The sequence below is a fragment of the Oncorhynchus gorbuscha genome, linkage group LG20 (genome assembly GCF_021184085.1).
Source record: "Oncorhynchus gorbuscha isolate QuinsamMale2020 ecotype Even-year linkage group LG20, OgorEven_v1.0, whole genome shotgun sequence".
In the NCBI taxonomy this organism is placed as follows: Eukaryota; Metazoa; Chordata; class Actinopteri; order Salmoniformes; family Salmonidae; genus Oncorhynchus; species Oncorhynchus gorbuscha.
In genome coordinates, this window is record NC_060192.1 from 962964 (window position 1) to 977916 (window position 14953).

Genomic DNA, 14953 nt, shown 5'->3' on the forward strand with positions numbered 1-14953 from the left:
CCCCCTATTTAGCAGTCTTATTGCTTGGGAGTAGAAGCTGTTCAGGGTCCTGTTGGTTCCAGACTTAGTGCATCAGTATCGCTTGCCGTTCGGTAGTAGAGAGAACAGTCTTTTCAGCCTCCTCAGGAGGAAAACATGTTGTCGTGCCATCTTCGTGACTGTTGGTGTGTATGAACTAGAGTTACATTGCACTCCACGGTTACATTGCACTCCACGAGGAGACTGCGTGGCAGGCTGACCACGAGTGCAGCAGGGAGCCACGGTAAGTTGCTAGCTAGTATTAAACTTATCTTAGAAAAAACAATCAATCTTAACATAATCACTAATTATTTCACCTTTATTTAACAAGGCAAGTCAGTTAATACCTTTTGTGACTAGGGGGCAGTATTTTTATTTTTGAAAAAAAAAGGTATATTTTTTTCAGGACAAGATATTTTGTCAGGACAAGATGCTAGAATATGCACATAATTGACAGCTTAGGATAGAAAGCACTCTAAAGTTTCCAAAACTGTAAAAACATTGTCTGTGAGTATAACAGAACTGATGTTGCAGGCGAAAGCGTGAGAAAAATCCAATCCGGAAGTGCCTCATGTTTTGAAAGCGCTGCGTTCCAATGAGTCCCTATTGAGCTGTGAATGGGCTATCAACCAGATTACTCTTTCTCCGTATTCCCGAAGGTGTCTACAGCATTGTGACGTAGTTTTACGCATTTATGTTGAAGAATACCCGTAGGCGGCTACATTGCTCAAGTGGTCATCTGATGCTCCCAGAGAGATTCTCGCGTAAAATACAGAGGTAGCCATTACTCCAATCGGTCCTACTGAAAAACTAATTGTCCCGATGGATATATTATCGAATAGATATTTGAAAAACACCTTGAGGATTGATTATAAACAACGTTTGCCATGTTTCGGTTGATATTATGGAGCTAATTTGGAATATTTTTTGCCGTTTTCGTGACTGCAATTTCCGGGCGATTTCTCAGCCAAATGTGAAGAACAAATGGAGCTATTTCGCCTACAAAAATAATATTTTTGGAAAAAAGGAACATTTGCTATCTAACTCGGAGTCTCGTGAGTGAAAACATCCGAAGCTCATCAAAGGTAAACGATTTAATTTGATTGCTTTTCTGATTTCCGTGACCAAGTTACCTGCTGCTAGCTGGACAAAATGCTATACTAGGCTATTGATAAACTTACACAAATGCTTGTCTAGATTTGGCTGTAAAGCATATTTTGAAAATCTGAGATGACTGGGTGATTAACAAAAGGCTAAGCTGTGTCTCAATCTATTTCACTTGTGATTTTCATGAATAGGAATATTTTCTAGTAATAGAGCGGGAGAGAGGGTCAAAAACAGCAGGTTCGGGACAAGGAAGCACATCCGATGAACACGTCAGGGATCCATAGCCATAGGCAGATCAGTTGAAACTGAAGCAGCAGCACAACAACTTAGTATGTCTGGTGAAAGGTCAGTGTTCCATAGCCATGGGCAAAATAGCAGAAACTGGATCAGCAGCACAACCAGTTGGGACGGGGACAGGCCAAGAGTTGTCAGGCAAGGTAGTCCTGAGGCATGGGGGAAGAGAGAGTGATGGGAGAATTAGAGGGAGCATACTAAAGTTTACACAGGACACCAGATAAGACATGAGAATTACACTAGACTGACCCTAGCCCCCTGGAGACTGAGACAAGGGGGGGGGGACAATGTGGCGGGGTCCGAGGATACCCCCAGACAGAGCCAACCAGGCAGGATATAACCCTACCCACTTTGCCAAAGCACAGCCCCCATACCACTAGAGGGATATCAACAGACTACCAACTTACTACCTTGAGACAATGCTGAGAATAGCCCACAAAGATCTCCCCCACCGCACAAGCCAGAGGGGGTGCTAAAATGGACAAGAAGATCACGTCACTAATTCGACCCACTCATGTCGAGTGTAACGAAAGCCTGGCACAACGTGACGCACCCCTCCTTGGCATGGGAGAGCACTAGTAAGCCAGGTATTCAGCCCCCCTAATAGAGTCATAGGCACAGTGGAGAGAGGGGAACTTGCCAGGCAGAGACAGCAAGGGCGATTTGATTCTTCACTCCAGTGCCTATGCACCCCTGGTCGAGACTACCGTATGTCTGAAACACAGGCTTCCAGGGTAGGCCATTTTGGGGCTTAAGCATGTTTCATCGAAATGTACAGCTAGCTGTGTCTCGTCCGCATAGCAGTGAAACTTGACATTGTGTTTCCAAATGACATCACCAAGAGGTAGAATATATAGTGAAAACAATAGTGGTCCTAAAACAGAACCTTGAGGATCACCTAAACTTACCATTTAACTTACCACCAAACCATCCACCTAGATGAACTGATATCTTTCTGACAGTTAAGATCTAAACCAGGCAAGACCAATTAGGGTTTCCAATCCCTCCAAAATAATGTGGTGATTGATTGTGTCAAAAGCAACATAAGGTCTAGGAGCACAAGGATGCAGAGCCTTGGTTTGATGCGATTAAAAGGTAATTTACCACCTTCAAAAGTGTGGTGTCAGTACTATGATGGGGTCTAAAATCAGACTGGTGCATTTCGCATGATTATTTGTCTTCAGGAAGGCAGTGAGTTGCTGCAGAACAGCTTTTAAAAAATATATATTGAGAAGAATGGAGGATTCGATATAAGCCAACTTTTTTTCTCTTTTTTTTCGAGTGAAGGTTAGGCTTTTTCAGGAGAGGCTTTGTTACTTTATTTGGTACACATCCGGAGGATAGGGAGCAGTTACTATGGTCAACATAGGGCCAAGAACAGGAAGGAGAACTGGGGAATAGAGTCCCATAGGCAGCTGGAAGGTTTAGAGGCCATGACTATTTTCGTGAATGTGTAGAGATACAGGATTAAAAAACTTGGCCACTTCAAGAAGATCAGTCTTTACGTGGCTAAAAGAAAATGAATATAACATATACTGTTTAAAGTTGTGTGGATAAAGGAATGGGGTGGTGAAATAATTTTCTGTCATGGACAAAGGAACTCAAAAGGTGTGATTTAATTAACAAACATTTTGATTTGAATGTGCAAATAGTCAGGAATTACTTTTTGAATATGAAAGTGGATAAAAAATAAATATTTATACAATTTATTGAACTTGCAGGCAACAAATGTTCAGATCATTAGGTAGGAGACTATAACACAAGTACCTCAATGGACCGTAAAGGAAATCACTCTACAAACTATCATAACCGTGCCCTTAAGAAAATCACAAATATTTTGGACACATTAGAAAGAGTGGATATTTGGAGACTAAAAACCCCAACCTAGTGAGATATACATGGAGGAGACTTAATCAAGCTAGTCGTCTTGAATCCTTGTCTCTTTCTCTCTTGCATCAAAGGATAAACTCGTTTTAATAGGAGACCGAATGCGATCGGATCATCGTCTAATTGGCCTTCACATAACTCTCATAGAATTTTCACGTGGACGGGGATATTGGAAATTTCAAAGTTTACTGGAGGACAACTTATTTTTAACCAAGACAAAATAACTTAACTGAATTTTTATTGTTTGGGATACGTTTAAATGTACCTTCAGGAGGTCATTTAATTCAATATTCATCAATAATAAAAAAGCAGTTTCTGGCTGAGGAGACAAGACTAACAAGGGAAATCCATCAACTAATAGTACAGGTAGAGAGCAATAAAAAGTTATACTACAGAGATACAAAATAATTTAGAGGGAAAACAAGAAGAACTTGAACTTATTCAATGTAATATATTACAATGTAATCAATGTAATTCAATGTAATATATTACAATGTAATCAATGTAATTCAATGTAATATATTACAATGTAATCAATGTAATTCAATGTAATATATTACAATGTAATCAATGTAATTCAATGTAATATATTACAATGTAATCAATGTAATTCAATGTAATATATTACAATGTAATCAATGTAATTCAATGTAATATATTACAATGTAATCAATGTAATTCAATGTAATATATTACAATGTAATCAATGTAATTCAATGTAATATATTACAATGTAATCCATGTAATTCAATGTAATATATTACAAAAATAAAGCAAACTGGATGAAATATGGAGAAAAAAACACAATTATTCCTGAATCTCCGATATGCGGTCAGATGTTCTCTTTTCTGTATCATCCTCTCCCACTGAATGAAGATTATGGAATTATTTCCAAATAAAAAATAAAAAAGGAACATTAACAAATGTACAGAAAGGCCCGTGTGAAGGCCAAATTACAGAGGATTAACTTCTTGAGGCTATTAAATCCTTTCGGTCTGGAAAAACCCCAGGGCTTGATGGCATACCAGTAGAGGTATATCAAGCATTTTTGATATACTAAAAGCTCCATTGTTAGATTGTTTTAACGACTCCATATAGAAATGGTAGTCTGTCAGGTACTCAGCAGGAAGGTCTGATTTCTCTATTATTAAAACAAGACCCAGATGGCAAATATAAAGACCCAGTCTATCTAAAAAAAAAACTGGAGGCCTCTTTACACTTCAATGTTCTCTAAGAAGCCAGGCCTGGTATTTATAGCGGATTTTGAAAAGGCATTTAATAAAGTAAGACTGGATTTTATTTATAAATGCCTGGATGCTATTAAATGCTATTAAAATCAGATCCAATTACAACATTAGAAATCCTTTTTAAAAACAAAGGTGTCCATGTATGATGATGACTCAAGTTTAACATTAAGTATCACAAGCTAGATCCCTGCAATGTCTCATTGAAGATGTTACAATGAATTACAATAGAAAATCCTGCAACCATGGAAATCCTGCAACCATGGAAATCCTGCAACCATGGAGAGGTCTATTTATGGGTAAATTGCCCTTATATATAATGAATATGAATTGGCTGGGTTGAGATGATTAAATATGCCCTGAAAAGAGAATAAATATTACAACAAATATTAAAGTCAAAATAAAACATAAAAAGTAACTTTGAGGGGCAGTGTTTTTACAGCTAATGCAGGTTTGCCTGAGGCTGATGCCGTGTAGGTGTTTGCACACATGCATATACACACACACTCTCATTCATAACAGCAATGCCGTGTAGGTGTTTGTACACATGCATATACACACACTCTCATTCATAACAGCAATGCCGTGTAGGTGTTTACACTCTCATTCATAACAGCAATGCCGTGTAGGTGTTTACACTCTCATTCATAACAGCAATGCCGTGTAGGTGTTTACACTCTCATTCATAACAGCAATGCCGTGTAGGTGTTTACACTCTCATTCATAACAGCAATGCCGTGTAGGTGTTTACACTCTCATTCATAACAGCAATGCCGTGTAGGTGTTTGCACACATGCATATACACACACACTCTCATTCATAACAGCTGTTATGCATGTGTACAAACACCTACACGGCATTGCTGTTATGAATGAGAGTGTTTCTCTTGGTTGAGGGGTTCTTGGGGAATGGAATTAATTGTATGCCTTTTTTATTATTGGGGGGGACTGTGGGAGTGGTCTCGGATGGTTGAGGGACAGCTATTGGGGAACTGTGGGGGGGGGGAGAGGGATCTTGGAGGGTTTGGGTTCACGTTTTTTGGCCTGGTGGTAGATCGGTCAACGTGCCCTTGAGCAGGGCATTGACCCTGGATGCTTCTGTCTCTCTCTGAATGGGAGTCTGTTGGATGACTGGTCTGGTGTAGTTGTTGAGTGGCTTCACTGCAAGTATATTGTATGTTTCGGGATATAAACATAAATTTAAGTGAAGGCCATCCTCACTTGGGGAATGCTGCTTTTTAGTATGTTTTGTGACATTTAAAAAATTCAAAAATACATTTTCGATTGTTTTTATTCTCCTCAATCAGATTATTGTTGGACTTCCGATGCAATTTCTGAAAGCGTGGCAATGCGTAGGTTATGTTGGACATAACCCACGCAGTAAAGTAAAGCCTTTTGGGTCTGTGGACTACTGTGGAATACTACTATAGAATCACAGAATGTATTTGTAATATAAATGTGTTTTTGAAGATGCGTTGTTTTCCAGGGAAGGATGCGCGTCTCTATGTGTTCAGACTGAGCATGCTCAAGAGAGGCCTGGAGGAGAGGCAGCTGGTTCGCACCAAGTGTGACAGCCGAGAAAACAAACTGGAGAAGACTAAAGGTACACACACGCGCGCATGCACACACACACATATTTGTTTTACTATCCTTGTGGGGACCTAACAAATTATTCCCATTCAAAATCCTATTTTCCCTAACCCTAACCGTAACCCCTAACCCTAACCTTAACCCCTAACTCTAACCTTAACCCCTAACCCTAACCTTAACCCCTAACCTTAACCCCTAACCCCTAACCCTAACCTTAACCCCTAACCTTAACCCCTAACCCTAACCTTAACCCCTAACCCTAACCCCTAACCCTTAACCCCTAACCTTAACCCCTAACCCTAACCTTAACCCCTAACCCTAACCTTAACCCCTAACCCTAACCTTAACCCCTAACCTTAACCCTAACCTTAACCCCTAACCTTAACCCCTAACACTAACCTTAACCCCTAACCCTAACCTTAACCCCTAACCCTAACCTTAACCCCTAACCTTATCCCCTAACCCTAACCTTAACCCCTAACCCTAACCTTAACCCCTAACCTTAACCCTAACCTTAACCCCTAACCTTATCCCCTAACCCTAACCTTAACCCCTAACCCCTAACCCTAACCTTAACCCCTAACCTTATCCCCTAACCCTAACCCCTAACCCCTAACCCTAATTGTAACCCTAAATATAACACCGAAGACTAAAATAGCCTTTTTCCTTGTGGAGTACTGGCAAAATGTCCGCACTTGAATTTTCCTTGTTTTAAAACTAAAAACACTCACACTCAAACCCGTTCCCAGGCAGTGTGCCAGTTCAGTGAGGTGTAGTAGAGTTGAGCGTCCGGCCCCGGGCGCTGTGGAACAGTCCCTGAGGAGATTCACAACCCCCCCCAGCTACTACACACTGTATGGCCTCTCCAATACAACCACAGTACATGAGTGTGTGTGGGATGTGGGCTTTGGATGGGGAGGGGGAGTGGGAGGGGGAGGAAGGGTAAGCATGAGTGTCTCAGAAAAGACATTAGAGGAATAGAACCTGCTGCATTTCTATATGTAAGGACCAGACCAGATCCAACCGCTCAGGTAGGGGAAGCACTTCTTAGACAATGAATGGGAAAGAGACAGAGAGGGGAAACTCTCCCCTATCACCCTCCCCCTCTCTCCTTCCCTCCCTTACTGCCCCAGGGTGTCACCTGTACTCTATCAACACCCACCACGGGTCAGAGTTGAGGATCGTGGCAGCCATCAGAAACAAGCTCCTCCTCATCACCAGGAAACAGCCCCGCCCCGATGGCATGGGCAACCTCGCCGCCACAACCGACTCGCCGGTGGACCAGTTCCAATACATACGGGTAGGATCATTTTTACACACAAGCGGACACACACACATACACGGTTTACACAGAAACATACAGACCTCACTTTCCACTATCGTGCACAGTAGTTCTTTACCCATAACCATTTTGAATGACTGACTGAGTTCAACTTAACAATCAGTATTTTAGAGTAAACTTTCATTGTGTAACAGCGAGAGTATGTCACCACAGCTAACCCTTATAAGGAATGGGGCTAGTGGATGAGGAGAGGCGCATAGCCAAAAGTACATGCACGCTGACTGTGTGAGACCTGTGAGAGCCCCATCCTCATGATCAGCCCTCCTCCGTTACAATTTAGTCATTCCGCAGACGCTTTTATCCAGAGTGCCTTGCTCAAGGGCACATCAACATATTTTTCACCTAGTCAGCTCAGAGAATCAAACTAGCAACCTTTTGGTTACTGGCTCAACGCTCTTAATCGCTAGGCTACCTGCCGCCCTGTCCTCTAGGAAATCTGTCTGTGTGAAACTCCGGTGGTGATGGCTTTGGTGGACGGTCCTACAGGGGAGAATGACAACATGATCTGTGTGGCCTACAAACACCAGTTTGACCTGATCAACGAGAGCACCGGGGACGCGTACAGGCTGCACCACGTAGACGCCAACCGGGTGAGACCTCCAACCAACATTGTTTATGTTGTCATTTATCTTCCATTTGTACCTGGTTGGTTAACTGACAACAGAGCTCAACAATGGAAGAGTTACAGTTTAGGGGAGAGACGAGTTGAAGACGGGGCCAATGAATGATAATTGACTAGAATAAATGAAGTATGTATTTTCTTCATAATTTAATTAAATAAATTCAATACAGTGTTCTTCTCTGCCATGTGCACACAGGTCAACTTTGTAGCAGCCATCGATGTGTACGAGGATGGGGAGGCTGGTCTTTTGTTGTGTTACAATTGTGAGTCTCTATTTATCCCTTATTTTACATCAAAGTATAAATATTTATCTGGGGTGTTTTTACATTTTAATATACAGTAACATTATAATATACACTGACTGTACAAGACATTGAGAACACTCTTCATCACATAGACTGACCTGGTGTATCCTGGTGGAAGCTAAGATCCATTATTGATGTCACTTGTTAAATACACTTCAATCAGTGTAGATGAAGGGGAGGAGACGGGTTAAAGAGGGGCTTTTAAGCCTTGAGACATGGATTGTGTATTTCAGAGTGTGAATGGGCAAGACAAAATATTGAAGTGCCTTTGAACAGGGTATGGTAGTAGGTGCCAGACGCACTGGTTTGGGTCAAGAACAGCAATGCTGCTAGGGTTTTCACGCTCAACAGTTTCCCCATGTGTATCAAGAATGGTCCTTTCTTGATGTGGTGCAACTCAATATTAGGAAGGTGTTCCTAATGTTTGGTATACTCCATGTCTATTATCCATTGTCGTCAACCCACAAATATCTGTTCGTATAAGCTTACTTTACAAATACGTAATATGTGTCCCAAATGACACCCCATTTCCTGTGGTCTCTGGTCAAAAATAGGGCACCGTAAAGGGAATAGGGTGCCATTTGGGACGTGGTTTAACGAAATTAGATGAAATTAGATGTCTCATCTCTGTCTGCTGCACAGACATCTGCTCCTATAAGAAGGTGTGTCCGTTCAACGGCTCCACCCCCATGATCCAGTCCAACGCGTCTGACTTCCACTTCAGCTGGAACCAGATGCCCAATGCCATCGGTGAGTGGTGCCGGTAACCATAGCAACCAGCAGTCCCCTCCCCACACCCCGCTGCCGCGGTCAGCCCAGCCTTCCGGCCCTGGCCTAAGCCCTGTCACCATGGTAACATGCAGCGGGGTGGCTACTGAGGCTAGGTCGTTGAGTGTGTTCGTCTGTGTCTGTGCTTCTGTGTGTTTGTTTCTGATGACTGATGAAAGCAGAGAATGGCCGACTAAAGAGACATTACTTTTTGATTGAAGTAAATATGACATAAACTACAGTTTCTCTTCTACATGTTTGTGTGTGTCTGTTTGTACTGGGATACTGCCTTGACAAACCAATTGTCCCCTTGGGATTAATTAAGAAACGATTGTCTATTATCTATCACATATCCCAACCATTTATATCAACTTCATTTAGCCTGGTGTCTGTCTTCTGAATGTTGATGCTGTGCTTTTTATCATAATTACTTAATTGTCTCATGAACTCTGTGTTATCTTTGGTTGTCCGTTCTGCCTGTAACTTTTTCTTTATGCTGCTGTGCAGAGCATATTATGAATGTAAATGCAGATTGGTTGTCCTGTCCATTGTAAAACCATAGCAGGAAGTTATTCTTGTTTTTGTTGTTGTGTTGCAGTGTGTGCGTTCCCCTACATCCTGGCTTTTACCACTGACTCCATTGAGATCCGGCTGGTTGTCAACGGTAACCTGGTCTATACAGCTGTGGTACCAGAGCTGCAGCTGACTGCCTCGAGGGTGAGTCTGATTGACAGGTGGAAGTGTCCAATCATGATAATGATTGTAATGAAAATGTGTGCACAATTGTGTATATTCTTTCATGTACACTCGGTGGCTAGTTTATTAGGTAGAACCATCTAGTACCACCCCTTTTGCTTCCAGAACTGCCTGAATTCTTTGGGGCATCTACAAGTCGGAACCGTTCCACTGTTGGTCAATGCTGACTCGATGGCATCACGCAGTTTGCTGCAGATTGGATGGCAGTACACCAGCCTGTACACGTTCCACTGTTGGTCAATGCTGTACACTCTTTGAAAAAAAGGTGCTAAGTAAAACCATACTGAGTTCTTTGGTTTGCCCCATAGAGAAACCCTTTTTGGTGCTGTTTGGTGCTGTGTAGCTGTGTAAGGGTTGAGGGAAAGACGAATGGAGCAAAGTATAGAGAGATCCTTGATGAAAACCTGCTACAAGAGCGCTCAGGACCTCAGACTGGGGCGAAGGTTTACCTTCCAACAGGACATTGACCCTAAGTACAGCCAAGACAACGCAGGAGTGGCTTTGGGACAAGTCTCTGAATGTCCTTGAGTGGCCCAGCCAGAGCCCGGACTTGAACCCGATCGAACATCTCCGGAGAGACCTGAAAATAGCTGTGCAGCAAACGCTCCCCAATCAACCTGACAAAGCTTGAGAGGATCTGCAGAGAAGAATGAGAGAAACTCCCTGAATACAGGTGAAGCCAAGCTTTTAGCGTCATACCCAAGAAGACTCAAGGCTGTAAACACTGCCAAAGATGTTTCAACAAAGAACTGTGATATTTCCATTTTTTATTTTTAATACATTCTAAACCTATTTTTGCTTCGTCATTATGGGGTATTGTGTTTAGATTAACAAGGAGTTTAAAAAAAACAACGTTTTAATCAGAATAAGGCTGTAACGTAACATAATGTGGAAAAAGTCAAGGGTTCTGAATATGTTTTGGAACCTTTCATTCTAAGAACCGTGACACCATGCAGGATGGGTCCATGCTGGTTATGCCAAAACTCTGCCATCTAAGAGTGTACCGTGACACCATGCAGGATGGGTCCATGCTGGTTATGCCAAAACTCTGCCATCTAAGAGTGTACCGTGACACCATGCAGGATGGGTCCATGCTGGTTATGCCAAAACTCTGCCATCTAAGAGTGTACCGTGACACCATGCAGGATGGGTCCATGCTGGTTATGCCAAAACTCTGCCATCTAAGAGTGTACCGTGACACCATGCAGGATGGGTCCATGCTGGTTATGCCAAAACTCTGCCATCTAAGAGTGTACCGTGACACCATGCAGGATGGGTCCATGCTGGTTATGCCAAAACTCTGCCATCTAAGAGTGTACCGTGACACCATGCAGGATGGGTCCATGCTGGTTATGCCAAAACTCTGCCATCTAAGAGTGTACCGTGACACCATGCAGGATGGGTCCATGCTGGTTATGCCAAAACTCTGCCATCTAAGAGTGTACCGTGACACCATGCAGGATGGGTCCATGCTGGTTATGCCAAAACTCTGCCATCTAAGAGTGTACCGTGACACCATGCAGGATGGGTCCATGCTGATTATGCCAAAACTCTGCCATCTAAGAGTGTACCGTGACACCATGCAGGATGGGTCCATGCTGGTTATGCCAAAACTCTGCCATCTAAGAGTGTACCGTGACACCATGCAGGATGGGTCCATGCTGGTTATGCCAAAACTCTGCCATCTAAGAGTGTACCGTGACACCATGCAGGATGGGTCCATGCTGGTTATGCCAAAACTCTGCCATCTAAGAGTGTACCGTGACACCATGCAGGATGGGTCCATGCTGGTTATGCCAAAACTCTGCCATCTAAGAGTGTACCGTGACACCATGCAGGATGGGTCCATGATCGATTTTCGTGAACGGGGTGGTGTACCTAATAAACTGTCATGTGAGTGTATATGCCTGTGCATCTGTTCATGAGCAAATGTGTTTTGCAAGCAGGGACAATAAACTGTATAAAAACAATCAAACACACACAACTCTTACACAGCAGAGGGATATACAGTGTATACTAGTGTACCATTTAGCAATATGAAATACAGCATCATCATGTTGTGTTAGCAGGTGTTGGTTAGGGAAATAATGCCATCACCTCTCATACTTTCTCTGGATCTCCCTCTCATTTTTTCTCAATCTCTATTTCTCTCTGTCTACCTCTATTAATCTTTCCCCGTATCCACTTTTTCTCCCCCCTCTCCATTTCATTCAATCCGACCCCATCCTCTCCATTTCATTCAATCCGACCCCATCCTCTCCATTTCATTCAATCCGACCCCATCCTCTCCATTTCATTCAATCCGACCCCATCCTCTCCATTTCATTCAATCCGACCCCATCCTCTCCATTTCATTCAATCCGACCCCATCCTCTCCATTTCATTCAATCCGACCCCATCCTCTCCATTTCATTCAATCCGACCCCATCCTCTCCATTTCATTCAATCCGACCCCATCCTCTCCATTTCATTCAATCCGACCCCATCCTCTCCATTTCATTCAATCCGACCCCATCCTCTCCATTTCATTCAATCCGACCCCATCCTCTCCATTTCATTCAATCCGACCCCCCTCTCCATCCAATCGTGGCTCACGCATCCTCTCCATTTCATTCAATCCGTCCTCTCCATTTCATTCAATCCGGACATCTATTTCATTCAATCCGTCCTCTCCATTTCATTCAATCCGTCCCGTCCGCATCCGGTCAACTCGGCTTCCAACTGCAGCTCCCGGGACACCAGTTCCCAGAGTTCGCCACAGACGCCCACCGGCTACGAGATGCCTGTGTTCCCCTCACCGCTCGGAGACGGTAAGCCTCACATAGCAACCAAACACGTTATAGAATGACACAAAGTACAATTGGAACGCTTTGTTGACTAATAGTTTTTGACTATGTTTCATTTTTTCTTTGCTATTTATTTGTTATTGTTTGGTGGATTTATAACATAAACAAACTTATATTAAAGAACTAAATCAACCCACACACTGTGAAACCCTTACAAGGGTCATTTATTTACTAGACATCATGTTTTTTGTTTGTTTCTATGCCGTGGAGAAGTTTAATTGAGGCTGTAGTTGTTGAAAAGTTCCTCCAAGGCTTGAGGCAGAATGCCACCTCTGAATCTTGGTTGGAACATTCCCAGTGAAATGTGATATCATTCACACAAACACATACTGTATGAACACACACACACACACACGCACGCACGCACGCACACACACACACACACACACACACACACACACACACACACACACACACACACACACACACAGTGGGAGAGCACAGCAGCCAATGTGCATGAACCTGTGATCCCACCCACCCAGCCACCAGCAGTCACCCAGTCTCTGTGACCCGTCTCTGTGAACCCAACTAAAACTCACAAGATGAAGACAGGGTTTCCCCTCAAGGACAGAGGGATCTCAATATCACCTTCTCTTTTATGCTCGCTCGCTCTCCTCTCTCTCTTTCTCTCTCCCTTCCTCCTGTCCTTCCACTCCTTCTACACTACCCATCCCCCTCCCAAACCCCCATCCTCCCTTCCACTGTCTTTCCAATGAAGGTACTCCTCCCTCAATCCTTTTCAATTTATATTGCTGTCGTCTGCAATGGAACATATATATGATGCACTGTGTGTCCAGGAGGGACAGTTTTTAATGATGTAATTTACTGTGATTACAGAGGGGGGGGGGGATAGAGAGGTGACGACAGCTTTGCGTTTATTACAGAATGTATTTTATCTCTAAGGACGAGACGTGCAGTAATCATCAGACATAGATGCTAAATCTAATGACCACTGAGGTCCATAGACTCATAAGTGGGGTGGAAACACAGTCCTTCAAATGGGTACGAACACAGGCACGCGCGCACACACACACATTCACGTTAGTGTGTCTTTTCGGGTCACCTCACCTCTATTCCTCGGGGAACTGCAGTAGCTAGTATGCATGTGCACCCTCATACAAACATGCACCCTCATACAAACATGCACCCTCATACAAACATGCACCCTCATACAAACATGCACCCTCATACAAACATGCACCCTCATACAAACATGCACCCTCATACAAACATGCACACTCATACAAACATGCACCCTCATACAAACATGCACCCTCATACAAACATGCACCCTCATACAAACATGCACACGCATACAAACATGCACCCTCATACAAACATGCACCCTCATACAAACATGCACCCTCATACAAACATGCACCCTCATACAAACATGCACCCTCATACAAACATGCACCCTCATACAAACATGCACACTCATACAAACATGCACCCTCATACAAACATGCACCCTCATACAAACATGCACACTCATACAAACATGCACACTCATACAAACATGCACCCTCATACAAACATGCACACGCATACAAACATGCACCCTCATACAAACATGCACCCTCATACAAACATGCACCCTCATACAAACATGCACCCTCATACAAACATGCACCCTCATACAAACATGCACCCTCATACAAACATGCACACTCATACAAACATGCACCCTCATACAAACATGCACCCTCATACAAACATGCACACTCATACAAACATGCACACTCATACAAACATGCACACTCATACAAACATGCACACACATACAAACATGCACCCTCATACAAACATGCACCCTCATACAAACATGCACACACATACAAACATGCACCCTCATACAAACATGCACCCTCATACAAACATGCACACACATACAAACATGCACCCTCATACAAACATTCACCCTCATACAAACATGCACCCTCATACAAACACTACAGAGTGCTGATGTATTATTTTGGGCAGAGAGTTTGGCATTGGACCTGTACTGGGCTTTAGGGTGAAGGGTCACATTTGGGAGAAGGGAGGGGTACGATGATACCATTTTTGTCAACTCTAGTCTTGGAACACTGCTGCAACCAATCACATCCCTGTGACAGTGATTGTTTCAGCTCTGGAGGTGGTGGTGTGTTCTGTCATACCGGTTTGAGTGTGTGT

General features: G+C 43.1%; 1 protein-coding gene across 1 annotated transcript in view; it reads left to right on the forward strand.

Moving 5' to 3' along the window:
• Window positions 1-14953, forward strand: part of LOC124006819 (GTPase-activating Rap/Ran-GAP domain-like protein 3) — a 159970-nt gene that overhangs the window by 132511 nt on the left and 12506 nt on the right. The window contains 7 exon segments of the mRNA XM_046316997.1: window positions 6036-6152; window positions 7273-7439; window positions 7913-8071; window positions 8300-8366; window positions 9051-9158; window positions 9775-9894; window positions 12575-12742. Coding sequence (XP_046172953.1) covers window positions 6036-6152; window positions 7273-7439; window positions 7913-8071; window positions 8300-8366; window positions 9051-9158; window positions 9775-9894; window positions 12575-12742 — 906 coding nt within the window.